General features: G+C 41.9%; 2 protein-coding genes and 1 long non-coding RNA gene across 3 annotated transcripts in view; 1 reads left to right on the forward strand and 2 right to left on the reverse strand.

The window, feature by feature from the left end:
• MCPH1 (microcephalin 1) overlaps positions 1 to 23,152 on the forward strand; it is a 119,750-nt gene that overhangs the window by 27,609 nt on the left and 68,989 nt on the right. Inside the window, exon 12 of the mRNA XM_079969799.1 lies at positions 4,464 to 4,541. Within this exon, the coding sequence (XP_079825925.1) occupies positions 4,464 to 4,541 (78 nt within the window). The remainder of the gene's footprint in view (positions 1 to 4,463; positions 4,542 to 23,152) is intronic.
• LOC307212728 lies at positions 1,948 to 4,452 on the reverse strand. The gene is made up of 2 exons (XR_013837149.1): positions 2,592 to 4,452; positions 1,948 to 2,507 (listed from the first exon to the last, which is right to left on the reverse strand). It is a non-coding gene; the product is annotated as an uncharacterized lncRNA (long non-coding RNA).
• ANGPT2 (angiopoietin 2) overlaps positions 4,557 to 23,152 on the reverse strand; it is a 51,134-nt gene continuing 32,538 nt past the window's right edge. Inside the window, exons 4-9 of the mRNA XM_079969932.1 lie at positions 19,782 to 20,014; positions 17,439 to 17,569; positions 13,131 to 13,232; positions 12,321 to 12,487; positions 8,964 to 9,094; positions 4,557 to 5,902 (exon numbers count right to left, since the gene is read on the reverse strand). Of these exons, the coding sequence (XP_079826058.1) occupies positions 5,742 to 5,902; positions 8,964 to 9,094; positions 12,321 to 12,487; positions 13,131 to 13,232; positions 17,439 to 17,569; positions 19,782 to 20,014 (925 nt within the window). The 3' untranslated portion in view covers positions 4,557 to 5,741. The remainder of the gene's footprint in view (positions 5,903 to 8,963; positions 9,095 to 12,320; positions 12,488 to 13,130; positions 13,233 to 17,438; positions 17,570 to 19,781; positions 20,015 to 23,152) is intronic.

The following is a 23,152-nucleotide window of genomic DNA, read 5'->3' on the forward strand; positions in this document are numbered from 1 at the left end:
ATGATGGTTTGGTGAACATTGAACTGAACATACATGTTAAACCAGGCTTCCTCGGCCCTCCAGATGTTTTTGGCCTACAACTCCCATGATCCCTAGCTAGCAGGACCAGTGGTCAGGGATGGTGGGAATTGTAGTCTCAAAACATCTGGAGGGCCACGTTTGAGGAAGCCTGTATTAAACCATGAGAATATGCTTAATTCATCTAGAGAGGGGTGGGGAACCTCCAAATTTGACCCAGCACATGTGATGTCAGGTGCGGAGCAGGCTGGATCAGCTATGCAGTTAACTTCTCTATGGGGAACTCGACCATGCAGCTGGTCTTTCCAGAAAGCAGGAATGAAGTTGACATTAAAGCCTGAGGAGTCAACTTGCATGACCAAGTTCCCCTTGGGGAACTCGATTGTGCAGCTGATCCCTGCAGAAATCAGCTTTGCTAGCCCTATGCTTGGCACAGGAAGACATAAGGCTGGCAAAGGCTCTTGGGAACTGCAATACTACTGACTGTTGGGCACTTGGAAAGTGCTGCACAAGGGATTTTGTCAGATGGATGGGTGTCAATCCTCTGGCATCATAATGGCATGAGGTAATTGACAGGTGGGTCATCCTGCTCACTCGTCAAAGTTGGCCCACAAGGTTGGGACAGATTGGGATCTGGCCTGCTAGGCCAAAAGATTCCCCACCTCAATCTAGATTTTCAATTCACTGTATAGGAGTTGCTTTCAGCATTAAATCAGCCTACAAATAAACTCCAGAAATAACAGTGAGGGGTTTACATATATTTTCTACATTATTTTAAAATCTAATGGGATAAAACACAGGCATTCAAAAGTATGGTAAACTAGTATTCAAACTCTACATAGTTATTTTAAGAAAAATAGATTATAAGCAAAAGGCAACTGAAGCCCCACTGTCCCAGGATTGGGAAGGAATCAAACACAGCTGCAGAAACAGGAAGTTATTTAATGCCAGGGGATTTCTGTGCCAGATGGATCATATTTTCTGAAACCATGTTGAAATAAATGATATCTGGCTAGATGTTTCTGAATCAGGCCTGTAAATACAACCAATATAGGTATGGCCTGCACTTGTACATTAATAAGGACTTTTAAACTAAAACTTTTACACAACTTGTTTTTTGAAGATTTGAACTGCATTGTCTAATGTTTGCTTTCTGTTTTCCCCTATTTGGTGTTACGTTAGCCATACCGGAATCTCTTGAAATGTTATATTTCACAAGTATCTTCTTTTCTCAGTGATGGTCTTTCCATTAGCAACATTCAAAGTGACCTGGATAACTTGTGTGTCATGTGTACTGTGCATTGCAAACTTCTCAGATAAAATAATCTGGTATTTGAGTAGGACAAACTGGAAGAGCCCTTGAGGTCCAGGAACAGGGAAAAAAAGAAAAGAAGGGGGGGGGGTTTAAGCCTGGGAAAAGCTCCAAGAATTTGGTGATGGAGCCAGTATTTAATTTCACTTTCTCCTTATTTCTGCTTGTTGTGTGTGAACCGGGGATTGTAGTTTATCACAAATGCTGGCTTAATTAAACAAGCCTGCTTCATAACCCATGGTTTAAAGTTAGCATATTTTGAAATGGACAAGAGTTTGAGACTAACCCAAGGTCTTTGGTTTATATGCAGAGAAAGTCACTTTGAATGTTAGCAAAGTCACCCTATCCACTCAGGAAAACAAGATGGGTGTGCAGAAAGCAGAAGATTCACTCAGGCATTTTGCCTAGCACTAAAACATGGTTTATTGCTTTGTTTGAAACAGTCCATTATTACTCCAAGAGCTTTCAGAGACAATTGAGAGGCCTTCATTCAACCATTAATGCTTCTGAGCCGCAACCCCTTTGTTGATTTAAGAAGGATTACCATGAGTTGGCAAAGATTTGGCAAGTCACCGGATGCTGTTAGCAATGTTCTTCCCTCACTTACCAGACAATAATTGCATTAAATCTTTTATTGGTGAAAATTTGTGACAGAACACATCCCAGTCTTTTTCTTAAATAGAAGCTAGTGGCGGAAGTGACACACATAACAGAGGATGTCATATTGTTCCTGTGGAAAAAGTCATTGAACCGTTTTCTACTGCACTTGTTTTGATCTTTTGTTCAGCTCTCTTTGTAATGGCCCTTCCGGGTATGGGCATGTTAAATCATTGTTATGAACACCCCAGCTGCTGACTGACCACTGATCTAACAATGAATGGCTTTGATTTTTGCTGTCTGTTTTATTGTTTCACACATTATCTAATTTTGCATAGCACCGAGAGACAGAAATTGCCAGTGGAGTTAGCTACTGTAATTACAGTCAAGTTACAGCTGAGGAAGGATGGCCAGTTGGTACAAGGAAGCCTAAACTATTTGTTCATATCCTTGCACGTGTGTCCTATGTAGTGTGGGAGCCGAGAATACATATTTTTTAAAAACTTAAGTTTTATTAAATTTTCATAACTTGAGACAGTTTTGAATTGCTGCAGATTGCCGAAATAAATCAACAACTGTGCTTTGCATCCGAAACCTTTTCTAACCAGATTGCTAAATAAAAGAAGCAATAAACTTGGTAAATATACTTGTATCCAAAGATCACCAGCTACAAGGGGGTGAATTTTTAGGGCCAAAAAAGCCATACACAAAGGAGGTTTTCTGACTTCCACCAGGTCTTTTCCACAGTTATAGGCTGCTGAACCACAAACATGCTATCAAGGGGAGCCACTCACATCTAAGGAACACAAATTTGGTAGATGCTTGGGTCTGTAGCAAGAAAGTAGATTTTTACTCGCAGTTAATGCTGCACAGATAAAAGTCACTATTCTTCTCTACTTCTCTGTCTCATGGGACTAGTGGCATAGTTGCAATGTATGCCACTAAGTAGTGGCATAGTTGCAAGCTGATATAAGACATATTTGAATTTTTCATCAGATCTGTTCAAAACAGCCAAGCAAGCTTGGTTTCTATGCTACATTGTTTTCCAGCTCAATCCTACATCAACCATGTTACAGCCCAATCGTAACCATGTCTACTGTGAAGTAAATCCTACTGATTTCAATGGGGCTTGCTCCCAAGTAAGTGGGTATAGCACTGCAGCCTTAGTCAGCAGCAAAAGCAACAAGGGGTTGTGTGGCACCTTTAGCTTTCATGATCATCCAGTGCCATAATAAGACAGCATCTTATGACTGTAGTGCATGAAAAGCTATGCTGTGCTTCTTTTGTTGCCCTCTAAGTGCCACAAGACTCGTTTTTTAACATCAACATTGGTATTCTCTTGCAGCGGTCCTCTTTGCGGAGGTACCTCACTTGCTGAAGTACAATTGGCACCAATCTTGTTTACCTCAAGCCTTTGCCTTAGTTTGATGGAGTTCAATTCCACAGTTGTAGCTTAGTTTTAAGAAAGTTTGGAGTTGCCTATGACTACGGGTGACGCTGTAGTGTAAATCACAGAGCCTTGGGCTTGCCAATTGGAAGGTCGGTGGTCCAAATCCCCGCGACGGGGTGAGCTCCCGTTGCTCATTCCCTGCTCCTGCCAACCTAGCAGTTCGAAAGCACACCAGCGCAAGTAGATAAGTAGGTACTGCTCTGGCGGGAAGGTAAATGCCATTTCCGTGCGCTGCTCTGGTTTCGCGAGAAACGGCTTAGTCATGCTGGCCACATGACCCGGAAAAACTGTCTGTGGACAAACGTCAGCTCCCTCGGCCAGTAAAGCGAGATGAGCGCTGCAACCCCAGAGTCGTTCGTGACTGGACTTAACTGTCAAGGGTCCTTTACCTTTACCTTTTTATGACTACTTTAAGTGTGGTGTTTTATCTGTTTGATAGTGAAGGTGTTGTTTTAACCCCTTATGCTGTAGCCCACCCTGAGATCATGAATGAACAGTGTGCCAGAAAAGAAATAAGTAGAGCTTGGGCTCAATGGCCAGGATCCGAAGACATGGGCAGTTGCTTTCCATTTTCAAAAGAGCATTGAGGTTGTGCTTCTTGAACAGCTGATTGACTTGTAATGCAGCAAAGTTGCTTCTCAAACTGAGGGCACCTCAAAAGGCGTCTGTGATGCAGCATGGACATCTGTTTAAAGAGGGAGGAAAGAAAAGGAAAAAATGCCCCAAATCCCAAACACCTGAAATAATACTGTGGGTCCGACCCATATCTACAGACTTGGAAACCCTTAACCTTCATTGAGCTTTTCCTTAGTGTTTTTCCAGTGTTTTTCCTTGACTTTTAAGTTTTCCTCTTGTCTTAATGCACAGTAGTATATCACTTCTGAGAAACAGTTTAATTTATAGCGCCATGTTTTCTTTGCCATGATACGTCTATATGTATAATTCATAGCTTCCCAGAATCTGACATGGGGAGTAGAACCCAGTATAGTGCTGCCTGCTCAACTTCTGATTTATTTTATTTATGTATTCATAGAGACTACTCTTCAGTTTCTGAATACAACTAAATATAGTTTGATATTTTTGTAGGTGTTGTGGTCTCTTGAATATGGCCACTGGATATCTGAAGAACCATATGAACTCTCTGTGGATTTCCCTGCCGCCCCAGTAAGTAATACATGATTTACTTTTTAACTTATTCAGAAATAAGTCAATTTTTTATCTTGGAATATGGATCAACAACAGAAGTGTGCTCACAATATATCCAATCAAATGGTGTCAAAAAAAATTATTCCCCTTTACCTTCTCTTGACAAAGGCCTGTTAGTACGGGAAAATTCAAACTTTCAAGTCATGTAAAATTTCTAATGAAACTGCCCCATTCACCAGACATGGGGCTGACAACATCCCTTATGGTGTGATTCCTAAGTGGAAATGTTGTGAAAAGGCATTTGACAGGTGGGTGGGGGCAACCCTCCTGTCAATCATCTGTTATCAGAATGTCAACTTTCACCCGGGAAGCTGGTCCCAATACTCCTGCTCTAATCTGTACTTAATTCTCAGAGAAAGCAGAAACAGTTTGCTGTTGTTTAAATGCATCCAAAATACCGAGAAATGTCCCAACTACTGGGTGTTATTTAAACATAAAGGAACTAGGAAAGAAGAAAAGTGCAATTTTCCTACAAAATATATTTAACCACACAATATGTGTTGCAGGGCTATTCTGACTTTTAAAATACTGATGGAAATATCTGATATATTAAAAGGGGGAAATAGTTGTCTATTATTATATACTTGGTACTGGATGTAAAGCATAGAAATATTTTTTTACAAATCCTTATTAAATATACTAGTATGGGCTACCAAATATGTGATTACAAATGGTAAGAATCAGACTACAGAAAGTAATTACAAAACAATGTGCTTATGTACATAATTACAACCATGGCATGAGATAGGAATAGGAATACTATAAAGATGACCAAATAAGTGTCCCTTGTTTTAAGGTAGTCATTAAAGTTCAGTAAAAGGGCATAAAGAATCACTTTGAAAGCTTAAGTAATTTCTGTTTATGATCTAGATGTATTTCACAGTTCCAGTTATGCACAAACACCTTAAGCTGGTTGGGAGTCCTTTTATTGTTCTCTTTTGCCAAATCATTATTGCATCAGATACCTCTTCTTGCTTGACATTTAATTGCGATGAAATTCAGTGGCTGTTGAAAACAAGCTGATTCCCGAAGGATATATGTGCATGTTATCCAGGCGGAAAAAAACCAGTTAAGCTGCATCTGTGGTCTTAAAATATTTGTCAAATATAGTATTTTGAAGTTATTTCAATAGGCACTTCATACAAAGAGCAAATGTTTTTAGAAATCTGCTGGTCGGATCATCATAGTTGTGGCCTTGAGAGAGTAGCCTGCGCCTTTCCAGTAGTACCATTTAATTCCTTTAAATTTGTTTGTGTTCTGTCGCAATGGATAGTACAGGCCATTCAGATTGGAAGGACCGCATGCATCAAACCACCATCCTGTTTAAAAATATATAAATGAAAGGGAGTGTGAAAAAATAATAATAGATGCATTGCTTTCAAGTTGTTTATACAGATTCTCAGATTTTTTATAAATCTTAAAATAATCACACGTACACAACATACTAGAATATATGTATATGTGTATATGTTATATACACGTATACACCTGACACCTGGTGTTCTAGCTACTCTCATTCTAAGTAAGCTGAACAGGAACTGCTTTATATCAAAGACATATATCTTAGTGCACAAGTTCAACATGATGTAGCCCTCTTGGCACTCATCCTGAGATCCTTGTGCTGGATCAAGTGCTTCTACACACTGGATCAAATTTGATCGCCCCCTTTTAATTCTCTGCTCAGTCAACTTTAAAAGACCCACAAACACAAAAATCCCTGGACCTATTAGCAGGTTTCTTCTCTAGGGGCGCCTTGATCCCAAACCATAGGGAATTATTTCAGGCACCCCAGAACCTGAAGCTTTCTTTTGCAAGAAAACCACAGCAGCTATCATTTTCTTATGTGGAAAGTATTCATCCCTTCAGAGGAGGATGCCGTGCCTGCAAATTTTATCCGCTTCTGGGCAACAGAATCCCCTCTGTTGCCATTCTCTAGGTTTTATAGTTCCTAGATATATCTAAAAATTGTGAGTTTAAAAAATGAGCTGTTCTAGTGGCGCTAGTTACTTTTGCTGGGCCTGCACAGTTATTTCTAATTGTTATTACTATGCGTAATAGCAGTTGCTGCAGTGTTTACAGAGTGAAGTTCCTGTGGTAGGAACATAAGAACAGCTCTGCTGGATCAGACCAAAGGCCTATCCAGCTCAATATCCTGTTTCCCACAGTGGCCAACCACTTGCCTATGGGAATCCCACAAGCAGGATATGAGCTTTCCTACTGTTATGCCCCAGCAAATGGCATTCAGAAGTACAGTGGTGCCCCGCAAGACGAACGCCTCGCAAGACGAAAAACCCGCTAGATGAAAGGGTTTTCCGTTTTGGAGGCGCTTTGCAAAACGAATTTCTCTATGGGCTTGCTTCGCAAGACGAAATGTCTTGCGAGTTTTTCCGACTCCCCCCCCCCTTTCCCCCCCTTTTTCTAAGCCGCTAAGCCGCTTATCAGCTGATCCGCTAAGCTGATAAGCCGCTAAAAGACGCTAAGACGCTAATAGCGCTAATCCGCTAAGCCGTCAATGGGCTTGCTTCGCAAGACGAAAAAACCGCTGGACGAAGAGAATCGCGGAACGGATTCTTTTCGTCTTGCAAGGCACCACTGTACCGTATTTTTTGCTCTATAGGACGCACTTTTCCCCCTCCAAAAATGAAGGGGAAATGTGTGTGCGTCCTATGGAGCGAATGCAGGGGGAAGGCAGGCAGGAAAAGCTCCCAAAAGCCGCACACAAGCTCCGCGCGGCTCTTGCGGGCTTTTCCTCAGGAGGGACAAGGGATGGACGCGGCCAGTCAGTCCCTTCTCCCTCCTCGTAGAAAAGCCCACAGGAGCCGCATGCTCCTTAAAGGGTGTGCGGCTCCTGTGGGCTTTTGTGGGAGGTGGGGGTATTGCCATAGCCCCGCGACCCTCTCCCGGCTGGAGAGGTGGCGTGCGGCTATGGCAGCAGCCTCTCCGCTGTGCGCCTTTCCGCTGCTCCCCGACCTGCTCTTTGGGGCTGGAGGTGGGCTTCCCCTCAGCAGCCCCAAAGAGCAGGTCGAAAGGAACCTGAAGCCTGGAGAGCGAGAGGGGTCGGTGCGCACCGACCCCTCTCGCTCTCCAGGCTTCCAAGGTAGCCACCTGAAGGTGACTGAATGCACCTTGAACAGCACCTTGTTTTAGAGGGGGAAAACAGGGGGGGGGGAATTCTCCCCCTCTCTGCGCAGCACCTCCTGCCACTTCGCTGAAGGGGCACTGGGCAGAGAGGGGAAGAATTTTTTTTCTTGTTCTCCCCCCTATAAAACAAGGTGTGTCCTTTTGTCCGGTGCGTCCTATAGAGCGAAAAATACGGTATTTGCCTCTGATACTGGAGGTATCGGGAGGGATCCAGGAGTTCAAAAACGCTTGGAGCCCAGTAAGTGCCTGCATAGAGTTAACTGCAGCTGCACCAAGCACGCTGGAACGAAACGCTAAACTATAGAGTTAGAAGAACTAGCCTAGCCTCCCCTGAGCTAATGCACTCTGCTCTCTTCCCCGTAGCCACAAGGAAGAGGTTTTTTATTAGTACTATTAACTGCAGCCGGTCCATATCGGGCAAGACTGCACAAACTTTGGGCAGTATTAACTATGGTTAGTGGAAACAAGCCAAGCCATAGTTTATTAGGCTGTCTGGTTTTTGCTAACTGTAGTTAAGATTAACCACAATTTAGTGTTCAAATGACACCTAAAATGGAAACTGTACCTTTTTTTTGAATCTCCTCCTTGCAGAAAGAGAAGATGGGAAGGGGAGCATGTGAGCCCGGTGAGACTAGGTGTAGTCTTGTAATGATAAACCGTGGTTGAGCATTTAGTCCAAATGCAGCCATTATCTAATTCTATGTTGCATCCCAAGGTCCAATTTAGCTATAGGTCACAGTACTTTGTACTCAGGTTTCGTCAGTTAACACTGTCATACTATTATTGTGACATTACATCGGTTCAAAAGGAAGGAAGGAAGTTGATAATTTGACTGTTCGCCATTCCCATATTTTCTTCACTTCCTCTGTCTGTCTGCATATCTGACTTGGACAAGCTACATTGCAGATTGCACCCTTGCAGTCATAAAGTCCTAGTGGTTGTATCGCAGTGTCCCAGGTATTTTGCTGCTGCGATGCAAAACCAGAACTTACTGCTGTTCTGTTGAGCACAGCCCTAGCAACTGAATGTGTCCACTTTTTGGTTAATCGGTTATGTGCTATTTATTCAAAAGTGAGCATCAAAATGGAAAAATGTGGAAGCCATCAAATTGCAACATTTCGGACTTTTCATGGTTTTGCCCAGATACCATGGCAAAATCTACTTTTATGGCTCGATTCAGCGCCAGCAGAAATAGGAAGAGTCTGAAAATAGGAAGTGAGCAGAAAATGCTACTCTTACCTCCTGTTAGCATTTGTGAGCATTTGCAGATGCATTTGTCATTGTCTGCATCCTTTGTGCTAAAACCATTTCCTGGTTGGCTTATGCTGCTTATTTTCCCTGCCGTCCCCGTAACTCCTTTAAGGTGGATCCTGTAGAAAAGCAAAATGGGAAACAAACGAATACATGCTGAAGCAATTGTGATGGTGAAGTCTGTGCTGGAAAGGAAGCGTTTTCCAAGAAGTATCCTGTTCTGTTCTCCAGTTAATGATCTACTATGTGTCTTTTGCACACAGTATGCCAGGAACTTCTTGTCAACAAAATGTGTTGTTCTGGAAGAGAAATAGCCTTGTTTGCTCCTGAACTGTTGTACTAGATTAGCAAAAACAACAAAGAGGTTTGAATAGATATTAACTGTGACTGAAGGGAATTACACCCAGAGTCTTCCGGAAGGACCACAGGTTCTCTGCTCCCGATCTAAAGCCAAAGAAAGTGTTTTTTCCTCTTCAAAATATAATTTTTGTATGCAAATTCACATTGATGGAATTGCTTGACCTGTTAAAACTCATACAGTTCTTCAGCTGGGATATAACACTAGTGCTCTGGTGTTTTGGCACAGAAAGTATTCTTCCTTGCAGGTCCAAGTTGGAATTAGAAAGCTTACAATTTATATTCCTGCAAGAAGGGGTCTTATTTTTCAAAAGTTCTCAGCCCCCCACTGCTTCTCTTAAGATTCTGAAAGAAAGAGACTGTTCAAGCCAATTGCTATATAACAGAGTTGAAATATGTCTATTTTTTATGCTAGCATTTATAAACATTTAAGACGTTATTCAGAAAGGAGTCTGATCTGTCTCAGGAGCAGTACAGAGAACCTGAAGGGGATGTATCCAAAGTTTGATAATTCAGTCTCATTGCCCTGATGAAGTGAAGGCCTTTGACATTTTCCTGCTTGTCATTTGAAAACGTCTGTGAGTTGAGTGCAAGCCAGCAAATGGCTACAGATATATAGCGTGGGAACATCGCCTCAGATTCAGCGCTGAGCATTCAGATGACATACATCTGAAGCCATTTTCTGGCAACCATTCCACCTGTGCATTTGAAAACATTTAATGTCTGACAAAGCCAGATCTACCAAATGCTTCCTGTATCATCATGGCTTATAGGTACAATACACCGAGCTTTAGAATATCTATGCACAACATATAATGACTGATGCTTGAACAACAGCAGTCAGTGAGGTCTGGATCAAGTCTCTCCATCTCCCAGTCGAGATTTACATATTTTCTTTTGGGGAAAGTGTGCACAGCTGAAATCACTAGACATGTAACTCTTGGTGGTACATGCAGCCTTTTTCAGGCTATATCTGTGCATGGATCATGTTCAGTGGATGGCTAGGGGAGACTGTCATTGCTAGTTTATGTTTGATTCCCTCAGCAGCTGCCATTTTATTTAATCTATATCAGTGTTTATTTTGGCTTTTTCTCAGCTGCTTTGCATTTCAAAGTTTTCAAAATGATAAGCAGAAACTGCTTTCAAGTAGTGTTGCTATATAGCTTCACCGTCAGGTTGCCTATCAAAATAATCTATGTTTCGTAAGTGAAACATGTTTTCAAACACTACGTTTTGTGGCTCAAAAACTTGGTTGCATTTCAAAAGGACCTATATTTGCAGACAGCTATCTTGTTCTGTAGAAATTGCTTTTTAATAATGTAAATGGACAAGGGCAATGACCCATTTTGCAAAAGTTACCTTTATAAAGATTATATTGCCTTGATTTTAAAAAAAAACCCCTGCTGTACTATTTTCAGATGAGGAAATATTTACGTTGGAGTCAGAATGATATTTTGCTTCCTTATGAAGAAGAAACAAAAGCTTTCTTTAGGATATTGCTGTGACCCACAGAATGCTTAAGTGGGCTGTACCTAAGTAAAAACTAATGTCCTTGCTAGTAAATCTTTCTTTGTACTTCGTTTTTTAATATAAGCAGAGCCCTGCAGACTCTAGTCTGTCCAGCCCAGTACCCTGTTCCCAGGGTGCCCAGTCAGATGCCCTTGGGAAGCCTACATGCAAAGACATGAGCGCAACGGCACTCTTCACAATTGTGCTGCCCAGCAACTGGCATTCAGAGGACATAGACATCAGATCTAGTAGCCACTCATAGTCTTACACCACAAATTTGTTGCTGGAACAGCTCTTGGGTTGGGGCAACTGGATAATATGTTTTAAACGGTTCTAATTTTGCTTCCTCTGTTTTGTTTTTGTTGGGTTGGTGTTGGTTAAATGTTTAGTTGGGGTTGGCAGTGACTTTAATTTGGGCATAACTGTAAACTGTTTATTGTTACTGTTGTTTTTAGTTTCTTTTAATTTATTGGTTTGTTTGTTGCTCATATAGGATATTTTGTTTTTTCATGCTTTATGTTTTGTTGTGTTTTTATATGTGTTGTAAGCCGCCCAGAGTGGCTGGGGAAACCCAATCACATAGGAGGCATATAAATTATTATTATTATTATTATTATTATTATTATTATTCATTTTTAAAGCCATCCATGTTGGTGGTCATCACTACATATGATGGATGCAAACTCCATTATTTAACTATACTTTCTTTTGTCTGTCCTTGCTCTTCCACTATTCAGCTCCATTGGATGACCTCAGGTTCTAGTTTCATAAGAGGGAAAACCTCTTGCTATCCAATTTCTCCACACTTCATAATCTATTATGTCCCCTTTTACTCTTCCTTTTTTTCTTAAAACAAAAAGGCCCAAATGTTGTAACCTTTCCTCATAGCACCTTGATCATCTTGGTTCCCCATTCCTGATCCTTTTCCAACTCTAAAACATCCCTTTTGAGGTGCAGCAAATATTATAGAATGGTACGTATGTACAATAAATTACCATGAATTCTTCATTAACTGTCAGAGCTAGTAAGGCAATGGAAAAGATCCTATGGTGATCTGTACTCAGTGACTGATGCCCGAACAAGGTGTATCTTTTTCCCAAACTGGGAAGGCTTTGAGTTTAAGTGGAGGAATTGCTTGACGCTTCCTCCTGCCCATTTCTCCACTCAAAATGCCCTCTCGGCAGGTGATTTTCCACCCATGGGGAATAGGCATGCTTCTATCTTCAAATCAATAAAAAGGAGCTTAGGGTTGCGATCCTATACATGCATACTGGGGAGTAATTTCTGTTGAACTCAACAGGGCTTCCATCGGAAAGGCCATGTGTATAGGATTCTGCTGCATATTGCATTTCACTATTTCCCATTATCTTTCAAGTCAATATATTGGTTCCTTGTCAAATGGTTATAACATTAAAAAAACAAAGTAGCAATTAGGTTTATAGACGAGCAATGGTCTAGCTCTTTTCAGTGTTGACTTACCTGTATTTTAGTTCTTCGTTTGCAAGATAGAAATGTTCATATAAGGAATATGCCTCATTTGCTTCCCAGTCCTTCAACTGTATTCTAAGAACATACTGCTTCTGATTGGTTAGTTGGGAAACTAACTCATTGCCCAGCCAGTACTCCCCAGAAGGATTCCCAAATCCCTGTAATCCAAATTGGACATTTTAACTGTATTAGTTTTGTTTGACTCTGAAGTCAGCAGGTCACGCCATCCCAAAAAATAAAATGTTACGGTTGTCAATCTGTCATCACATAAAACACTTCGCAATGCCAAAATTTCTGGGTCTTTCTATTTTTTTGAGAAGTAGATTTCAACAAACGTAAACTTAGGAGTCTGGAAACAAAATGGAACTTTGTTCTTGCTAACTGTGGGGCAAAATGCCAGTGGAAATATCCATTAATATTTTTTTAAAAAAAAAACCACCATAAATTAAACATCACCGTGTTAATAGCCAATGTGTGGGCTAAAAATTCCTTTTTAAAACACAGATGCCTCTCATGCAGTAACATAAGGCAGGTAAGATTGCTCTAGTTTCACCCGAAGAAAACGCCTTATTACATAGATCTAAGTTTTATAATTCATGTTAAACATCCAGAGCTTAGCTACTGGGCCTATGGTTTGCCTGTAGGAGACCCTAGTTTCATCCTCCTGCCTTCTCTGGTTAAAAGGAACTTAGGTCCAGAGCTATGAAAGATCTTATAACCTCCAATTGTGTGGGTGACCTCAGTTATAATCAAAGCTATTCAGAAGTTAAATTGTTCAAGATTATGGCAGTTCTGCCTTACCGCTTTGTACTCCGCCCACGTCCGGTCAAAGTCAACTTTGCCGTCTGAGCGTCGCTGAATAATCGTCCAACCTCCTCCGCTGGTCTCCATATCACAGTATGTCTGTCAGTACATACAAACATTGAAATTACTCACATTTCATTTGATTCATTCTATCTGATAGAAATTCTGGCAAAAGAAGCATTACTGTAAATGGGAGGAGGGAATAGGAAGACACTTACTCACTCATTTCCATAGCATTTTTGTTGTTGTTGTTGTATTAATAGCTTTTACTCCAACTTTTATTCCAAAGAGCTCAAGGTGGCGCATACATGGTTCTTCCCCCTCATCCTTTAATCCTCACAACCACCCTGTGAGGTAGGCTAGGCTGAGAGTCCCTGGTGAACTTCTATAACTAAAATGAGCTGCTTGCTATGCAAACGTTGTTACCTTAATCCAGCAAGATAGATAACAAGTATGAACTCAAGGATGCTGTGGAGGGAGAAAAACTGCCCTGAGCATGCAGGGGACAAGTCCAAAGTGCTCCTGCATTAGTTGTACACAAATAAACTGTCCCTGTCGTATCAATCGTTCATTTGAAAGTTGAAGGGGAATTGTTGCTTTCTACTTGCCGCCATTACTGGCAAGTAGAAAGCAACCAGTAGTGATGTATGGAAGTGAGAGCTGGACCATAAAGAAAGCTGATCGCCAAAGAATTGATGCTTTTGAATTATGGTGCTGGAGGAGACTCTTGAGAGTCCCATGGACTGCAAGAAGATCAAACCTCTCCATTCTGAAGGAAATCAGCCCTGAGTGCTCACTGGAAGGACAGATCCTGAAGCTAAGGCTGCAATACTTTGGCCACCTCATGAGAAGAGACGACTCCCTGGAAAAGACCCTGATGTTGGGAAAGATTGAGGGCACAAGGAGAAGGGGATGACAGAGGACGAGATGGTTGGATAGTGTTCTTGAAGCTACCAGCATGAGTTTGACCAAACTGCGGGAGGCAGTGGAAGACAGGAGTGCCTGACGTGCTGTGGTCCATGGGTCACGAAGAGTCGGACATGACTAAACGACTAAAGAACAACAACTTGCCGCCATTATTTTCCTTATTGGTCTCCATTATTGCCCTTAAAACTGCCTGTGCTAACCATCTAGTCCAGGCATAGGCAAACTTGGCCCTCCAGATGTTTTGGGACTACAATTCCCATCATCCCAGACCGCTGGTCCTGTTAGCTAGGGATGATGGGAGTTGCAGTCCCAAAACATCTGGAGGGCCGAGTTTGCCTATGCCTGATCTAGTTTGATGCGGAGGTTTCATGAAACCTAGAGATTCATGAATTCACAGAGGCCTCTCCAACAGATAGGCAAAGGAAACTTGTTGCTGCACTACAATTCCTATCCTACCTGTCCATTAGCTTTGTTGGCTGAGGCTGATGGGAGTTGGCATCTGGAGGGCTGCAGATTGTGTTGTAAGGAAACCATATTCCTGAAATGGTTAAAATGTTAGCTAAAGTCTCCTTCCATCAGATCCTGTATTTTGCTGCCAATTTTGGTTTCCAAAACACTTCTGTTTTTGTTTTGTTTTTGAAAGCCTTTCTTTGTTGCTCTGGGGGAGACCTACATAATGCTGAAAACTAAGGAGCATTATTAATGGACAGAAGCCCATATAATTAAGGATTGGATTAGGTAGATCGTGGTAGATGGAATGCATCCCCTTCAAAAATGCATGACTAATTCTAGTTCAGGAGGTTATTTACTATGGCCCTTCAGTTTCCTCAACGGAATTGGTTTGAACGTTTCGGCTACTAAAAGGCATAATTTAGTATTTAAAAGGGCAAGAGTTTTCCAAATGGGTGTTGCACTGAAAGAGTAAACAACCATAGGATTCACAAAATCATTGAAGTGCACAAAGAACATTTTGGCAACAGAATGTATAGAATTTCTATGAAACGGGAGGCCAAAGTTAGACTCTAAACAACCACGTGCTCAATGAGATTTTGGCTATGTGCTTTTCAAACAGCAGCCCTCCCTGGCACCAAGCAAAGAGTTTTTGAAACTTCTGCTGTTTGTGGTGTGGCATGATAGTGTGATATTTCTTTGGGGTCCCACTAACCTGCCTCAAGCTATTTTTCAGTTGCATGTAGTAGGTAAATATAATATGGCCCTTAAATGATTATTGTTTCTTAAGATAGAGAAGAAATGAGATCACTTCTAACAACAGTACAGTGGTTTTTTGCCTTGTCAGTTTTTAGCATGTCAGTTTTACACTGTGCTTTCCAATGAAAGCTTGCGGGGGGAAAACAAGCCCAGTAAAATACATTGTGCAGCAGTGTTTATAAGTCTCTTGAGAATTTAGAGTCAGCATCAAGAGGAAAAAGATCAAAACAGAATAAACGCCGAGAGGAAAAAGATCAAAACACAAACAGCCAGAGTCTAACAAATGAAAGGCAATTCTGTGTCACCGCTCACAAAGTAAAATAACATCAATAACCTCTGAAATAAATGGCAGTTTGAGATAATAATTTGGACATCTATCCCAGCCTACAAAAATGTCACCCATATTTTCTCTATTGATGTAATGGTAGCAATTCTGCAGCTTCCATATGCAGTGATACCCACCAGGACTGCTTCTGCAAAACTTCAATTTCCAAGGGGTGCTATAGGTGGCTCCATGTAAACTGCACTGAAATGAATGAAGGCAGTGCAATAATAGTGTTTGATGGATTGCACTCCTAAGGCTGTGATAATCCATTAAACTTCTTCTGCAAATAAGAGTCAGTATGATGAAGTCTAAACACTATAATCATTGTATTCTATGTAGCAGGTCTGGGAATAAAAATAGCATCATCAATCATACTGCCTAATTACTGGCCTAACAATGACCCTGATTTTGGGTGGGTGTTTTGTTTTGCTTTTTTAAAAAAGAGCTCTTTACAGAAACATAGTAAAACAGTGGTATGCAGAAACCTGACGATTACTTGAAATATGTAGAGCTGACATGTTCCACCACAAGCCTGTTGACTGACGTGTAAGATACTGAGAAGGCTATTGAAGTCACTTACAAAACTGAGCAGATATCCAAGTGCAGAATATTGAAACTACAGTGCTAAAAGTGGTTTATGTTTGACACAGTGAGAGCCAATGTGGACCAGATGTTTCTAGTGTACTGTCCACCCAACTGCTCTACAATCTCCCTGACCAAGCTGGCAGAGGTAGGTTCAGCGTTGGGGTTGGAGAACCCTTTCACAGTGTTGTTGAGGGTGGGGGGAGGCATCTATATCCATGTCAAAACTGCTTCAGATGGGTCATATCAGGACTTCATGGCCTCCATGATAGCTATGCGGCTTTTTCAATACATCAGTGGTGCAAAACATGTAACTGGTCATACCCTCAACCTGGTCTTTGCCACAGAGCAGAATGGAAATACTCTGTTGATTGTGTGTGTGTTCACTATGAATCCATTGTCACCATCATCATTTTATTATTTGTACCCTGACCATCTGACTCAGTTGCCCCAGCCACGCTAAGCAGCTTCCAACAGATATATAAAAAAATAAAATAAAACATCAAACGTTATGTTTGATGCCTTTGGATGTCTTCTAAAAGTTGTATAGTTATCTCCTTGAAATCTGATGGGAAGGTGTTCCACAGGGTGGGCACCACTACCGAGAAGGCCCTCTGCCTGGTTCCCTGTGACTTCACTTTTCGCAGTGAGGGTACTGCCAGAAGTCCCTCAGACAGACCACTCTCTGGTGAGGTTTGGGCTAAATCTTCAAGTATGTGGGACCCAGTGAGTTAGTCTACTTTTGAAGATTGCTGGTATCTGACAGATTCCTGAATGCTCTGGGGGATTCTCCGGCTGACATGTCTGGCACTCCTGTCGAGACTCTTGTTTCACTATGAAATGGTGAGCTGCATAAAGCTATTGAGGGAGTATTTCCCCTTCCCATGTTTTCTTAATTTGTTTGTTCCTCAGCTTCTTGGCCTCCTTCAGTGTATGAATGTGGTTGTATTGTGAATTTGCAGAAGGGGTGGGGCCATCAATCTAGCTACTGAAGAACAATTAGATGGGGACAACTATACATCATAGTGGCCAACAAAGTTTGCAACTGGACAGTCTCCAGACTACATAAGGATGGACACGGAAAGCATTCTTAGCACTCTTTCATAAGACTGTACTGCTGTTGTTGCATTTTCCTTTTCTAAATTGGAAAGCGGAGTTTCATGGTGAGTTTAAAAGTACTTAAAACTGACACAGTGATATTGGGGAAAAAATATTGAAGGAGGATCTGGTGCGGCCTAAATTTAATCAAGAGAATGTTTTACCTTTTTCGCATCTCCTGTGTTTGGCACTGTTAATGTGTAGACACCACTGGTTGTCAGTCCTGCTTTGAATGCTTCAGCACAGTCCTTGAAACTGATGTGTTCTCCTCCAGTTTCCAAAGCATTATTGGATGCTGAAAAGCAAGTACACATATTAAGCATATAATATAAATGCATTCAAATGGCCATTGCATTTGAAAAACCTCTAAGAAAACTTCTACAGAGCTGACTTTAGCTATGTACTATTCTCTCCTCTGCCTCATTTGTTTGAAGCCTTTCAGATTGTTTACCTTTTAGATCTGCTTCATAAATTTGGTTTCCTTAAAGTACAAGGTTGCTTCCAGATTTTTAATTGTTTTTCCACACTCCTCTGATAGTTGACACTTTTAGAAGCGCCCCCCCCCCAACACTGGCAAGTTTTCAGGATTTTATTTTTTCCCCACATCGGTGCTGAGGCTAACACAGCTTGTTTACTTGTTTGTGCACTAACTTAGGAGATAACATCAGCAGAAACACGCAGAGTTTTGGAAATATGCTTAACAGGCTATCTTTAGGTCTTTGAGGACTGTATTGTCCTGTATAGGGCATGGTGGTTTTGCTTAAAGAAGAAGAAGAAAACATTCTGAATTGGTTCTGTGTTTATTATGTTTGCGTAACTATATTTATAATTACCGGATTTTTCGCTCTATAAGATGCACCAGGCCACAAGACGCACCTAGTTTTTGGAGGAGGAAAACAAGAAAAAAAATATTCTGGATCTCCGAAGCCAGAACAGCAAGAGGGATCGCTGCGCAGTGAAAGCAGCAATCCCTCTTGCTGTTCTGGCTTCTGGGATAGCTGCATTCGCTCCATAAGACGCACACACATTTCCCCTTACTTTTTAGGAGGGAAAAAGTGTGTCTTATAGAGCAAAAAATACGGTATTTGTAAATAGAAATGGACCTGCAATAAAATATGTGCAGTTCAGCTAGCCATGCCTTATTTCAGTCATCGTCCCCCATCCCAGTTTTCTTCCTTCTTCCAACAACCAGTCAGTATGCTCAGTCCCCATTGGGCTGCTGTGATTCCATTTTTCTTCTTCTTTTTTGTGCTTCTGCAAAATACAGTGGTGCCTCGCAAGACGAAATTAATCCGTTCCGTGAGGCTCTTCGTATAGCGGTTTTTTCGTCTTGCGAAGCAAGCCCATTGACAGCTTAGCGGATTAGCGCTATTAGCGGTTTAGCGGCTTTTAGCGGATCAGCTGATAAGCGGCTTAGGGCTTAGGAAAATGGGGGGGGAGGGGAAAAAGCCCGCAGGAACTCGCAAGACATTTCGTCTTGCGAAGCAAGCCCATAGGGAAATTTGTTTTGCGAAGCGCCTCCAAAACGGAAAACCCTTTCGTCTAGCGGGTTTTCCGTCTTGCGAGGCGTTTGTCTTGCGGTGCACCACTGTATGCAGTTCATCAAGCATGCCAATACTGTCTTCATGTGTGTGGATGGTACTGTTTTGGCTACATTAAATAAACTCCACACTTGGGGAATGAGTTTGCTTGCCGCTTTTTTCAGCTGGAACTCAATTCTGGCACCTCTCAGGGGGCACCATTGCCATTCTAAGAGAAGAAGAATGAGTTCTGGCACCTCTTTTTCTAGAAAAATAGCACTGAATATATAGAATCATGGTAATTAATGATGGAGTAAAAGTTTGTTCATATCTTCTCAAGTTCTGAGGCCGTTCACAATTAACAGCAAGTAGCATCCCTGTCACATTTTAAACGTGTTACTTTCAATTCTTTGCATACGGCTTGGGAGATTTTGTGTAAAGCATGGGAGCTAAACCTAATCAACCTCAGAGAAACCCCCTAGAATCACAGAACGGGGACTGTGAAGGGCTTTAGTTGGCGTTAGCTGGGTCCTCCTCATTGCTGGTGTCACACAAGCTGGAAAAGACAGCCTCTGGTGCCTCAAAGGGTTAATTTAATTCAGATACTAGAGAGCAACCAGAATTGTCTTTGGCAGAAGTTAGTCCTCTGTGGTCACACTGTCATGGTGCCAGAGGCTTTGGCCTTGTGGGTGACCCGCAGGCTTGTCATTCTCAGAATTACTATGGTATGAGGTTCGACACACACACAGGGAAGTGGGCTAACCAGATCTCACGCTGGTGCCAGGCTCAGAGTATCTTTGGCCCTCATCATTCCTTTCTTTCTTACCCACATGGATAGGCAACAAACTGGCGTAAGCCTACGCATACCTGTTATAATTATACTTTACACTTGGAAATAATCTGAGGGTCATTGCAGAGGTGGGGGAAGGCTCACCAAAAAGGAAATTGTTTCTCACTGCAGCAATTAGCGTCTTCTACTCCACTTACGGTTTGGTGTAGAAATCATAGAGAACAGGCTCTGCACAGTCTCCCTCAGATCGTGTTGCTGTTTTTGCAGGAACGAGTTGTTGGCTGTGGCCGTGGCCAGCTGTTTTTCTAGTTCTTCTATTGTGGAGTTCTGTCTGGACACGAGTGACTGGAGCTTATCTTTCTCATCTCTAATCGACTGTAACTGGGACGTATGCTTGTCTTCTATATCAATAACTTTTTTTTCCAGAAAGCTAAAAAAAAAAAGAGGGGGAAGAAAACACTGTTATTGGTTTAGCACTTTTACGTGGCTAAAGTGAGGGGGGGGGGACAAAACTGAGCCAGCTAAGGAACCACAAGTTTCCACTGTAGGTTCTGGTCAGAAGTTACTTGCCATACAAAGTCTGGTGAGACACCCGAGTGCCTCTCCTGTTCCCCAGCTCCTAATGCTGAACAAAAAGTAAAGTCTTTTGCAAGCTTATACCATGGTTATTTGAACGTAGTATCTAATTCCCTGATCTGTTCCTTACAAATAGTACAGTGGTACCTCAGGTTAAGTACTTAATTTGTTCCGGAGGTCCCTTCTTAACCTGAAACTGTTCTTAACCTGAAGCACCACTTTAGCTAATGGGGCCTCCTGCTGCCGCCGTGCCACTGGAGCACGATTTCTGTTCTCATCCTGAAGCAAAGTTCTTAACCTGAAGCACTATTTCTGGGTTAGCGGAGTCTGTAACCTGAAGCGTATGTAACCCGAGGTACCACTGTAGTGGGTTTTGCGGTGGGAGGAGACCCACAGTGCCATGTTTCAGAACAGGGTTTCCCAAACTTGGCTATCCAGCTGGTTTTGGACTACAACTCCCTTCATCCCTAGCTAGTAGGATCAATGGCTGGAGATGATGGGAATTGTGGTGCACAAACAGCTGGAAACCTAAGTTTGGGCAACCCTGTGTTAGAAGAAACACATATTCCTTTGCTCTGATGATCTAAATTCTACAACATGAATGCATGATGTGAATTCAGTACAATATACACAATAGCCTTTTATTTTGGTCAATTCTGCAGCTTTTAATTTTGCTTAATTCTGCAACTTTCACTCTTTTGCATTATTTACTCCGATTCTGGCAGCATACTGTAAAAGAGAATCGGGATCTGTGCAGGCCACTAAAGCCAAGGCCTAGCAAATCTGATTCAACTGCCCCTCTGGCAGCTGAGATTCCAGCCGCCGTTGCAAACTTGCTTTCAAATGCATCTTCAGAACGTTGACGCTACACGGTTTTAGAACTGGGCAGGGGGAATGAAATTTGAGATTCTCACAATGCTGAATTCCGCAATCAATGCCATGTTTGGTTTTGCTGTATATGCATAAATCAAGCAGTCCTGCTGTATATGTCCTGCCCTGAAGACACCATATTCAAATAACTGCTGTTCAGCATCGATCGCGTGCATTAGAAGCTGTGTTGGATCAGCAGACCAGATTTCATTTTACACTTCTCCTGTGTATGCCGAGAAAATCTTTCACAACTCAGGTCCCATAGTATACTTGTTCTAGCAATATTTGCTGCTTTTTCTGCATGTAGCGAAGGACAAGTGTGTTCAAGTGCTATCCCTGCACTTGCCGCAATAAATCACATTGTAATAGTGAACCCATATTTTCTTTGCTCCCCTTGAGTAAAGTATCTTGTTTGCATAAAACAAACCTTGCAGGAGCATGCACAAATATAGCAAGGGAGTGAAGACAAATATGAAAACATGCCCTTTCCCTTCAGCACTCATGTTTACTAGAAATGAAAAGTCCTTTCAGCATAGGACTTCAGCTGAATCATACAGCTTGGCTCATTTTACATTCAACCCCACATTGTACTGTTAGAAGCACAGGATGGCAACCCTATGATTCCAAACATATTTCATCTTCATTTCAGAAAACAATTCCCCTTTCTCTGTAATATAGCTGTTGACACATCAGCTTTTCCCTGTGAGGACTGTTAAGCCGGACAGATGGGCTGATTATGCATTTACCATTGAAAAATTGTGTCGGTAGCAGATTACAATCCAGTTTGGAGAACAGCAAGGTTGATTTCTCTTCCATGTGAGACTAGCCAACTGCAGATCACGCATGAGGCTTATGCAGTAAGCAAAGTTCACAGTTCCCCCTCTTTTCTCCAGCTAGCCTAACGTGATCCCAGCTCAGCAAGAAATGTTAACAGTTCTGTTGGCCAGCTGTCATTCAAAATGTTCTGGGTAAACAAAAAGAGCCTCCAAGCCCTTTGATGTTGTATACTGAGAATGGATGCAAGCAGGGATCATGTCTGGCTCTCAATTAATACAAAAGGAAGCCAAGAGTGGAATCAAATACTTATCTCTTTGGTGGTTTGAAAATCACAGTAACATTTTTGCGGCATCCAGCGCAGCTGGACAGCCAGATTTTGCCTGGCAATCAAATAAGCTTTCTCATTAGGAATGAAGGGTGAGTTTCCCCCTTTTGGTGGGGGAAATGGTAAATAAAGGATATTTCAAATCCACCATCTTGTCACACCAGGTAGGTTTAGAATATGGCTCTAGCGAAAGACACACAGACAAGAGATGGATTGTTTTGTCATCTGATAGGCAGGAACTCATTCTCATTATATTCCTTGGTATGATCAAGTGGGTGAGACACAACTTGGCACCTTTTGCTAAATAAATAAATAGTGCTGCCTTCTGAGTGGGAAATTATTATTATTATTATTATTATTATTATTTTATTTATACCCCGCCCTCCCCAGCCAAGGCCGGGCTCAGGGCGGCTAACAAGCAATAATAAAAACAAGTTGAATGAATACGACTTAAAAACAAAATTAAAATACAACATTAAAATATTGAAACATTAAAATATTAATATGTAGCCTCATCGCAGGAGGAGAAAGGAAAAGAAAAGAGGGGGAGGGAATCAAATTGGCTCCAAGCCAAAGGCCAGGAGGAACTCTGTCTTACAGGCCCTGCGGAAAGAAATCAGATCCTGCAGGGCCCTGGTCTCATGAGACAGAGCGTTCTACCAGGTCGGAGCCACAGCTGAAAAAGCCCTGGCTCTGATTGAAGCTAATCTAACTTCCTTAGGGCCCGGGACCACTAGGGTGTTGCTATTTATGGACCTTGAGGCTCTCAAGGCAATGGGATGCCTTTAATGAGCTCAAGACCTGATAGTCATTCCTCAAGTTCAAAGGAATTACACATGTAAGTTGGCATCCATTGATTGCTGCTTATTCTCTTACAGCTCCCATTACCCACCTGGCCCCCCTGCATTTTTTTTTAGACTGCAACTCCCATCACTTCAGCCAGCACAACAGTGGAAAGCTAGGGGTGATGGGGCTTGTGGTCCAAAATATATTGATGGCACAAGATTGATGAAGGCCATC

This window comes from Podarcis cretensis (assembly GCF_951804945.1).
Source record: "Podarcis cretensis genome assembly, chromosome: 3".
In the NCBI taxonomy this organism is placed as follows: Eukaryota; Metazoa; Chordata; class Lepidosauria; order Squamata; family Lacertidae; genus Podarcis; species Podarcis cretensis.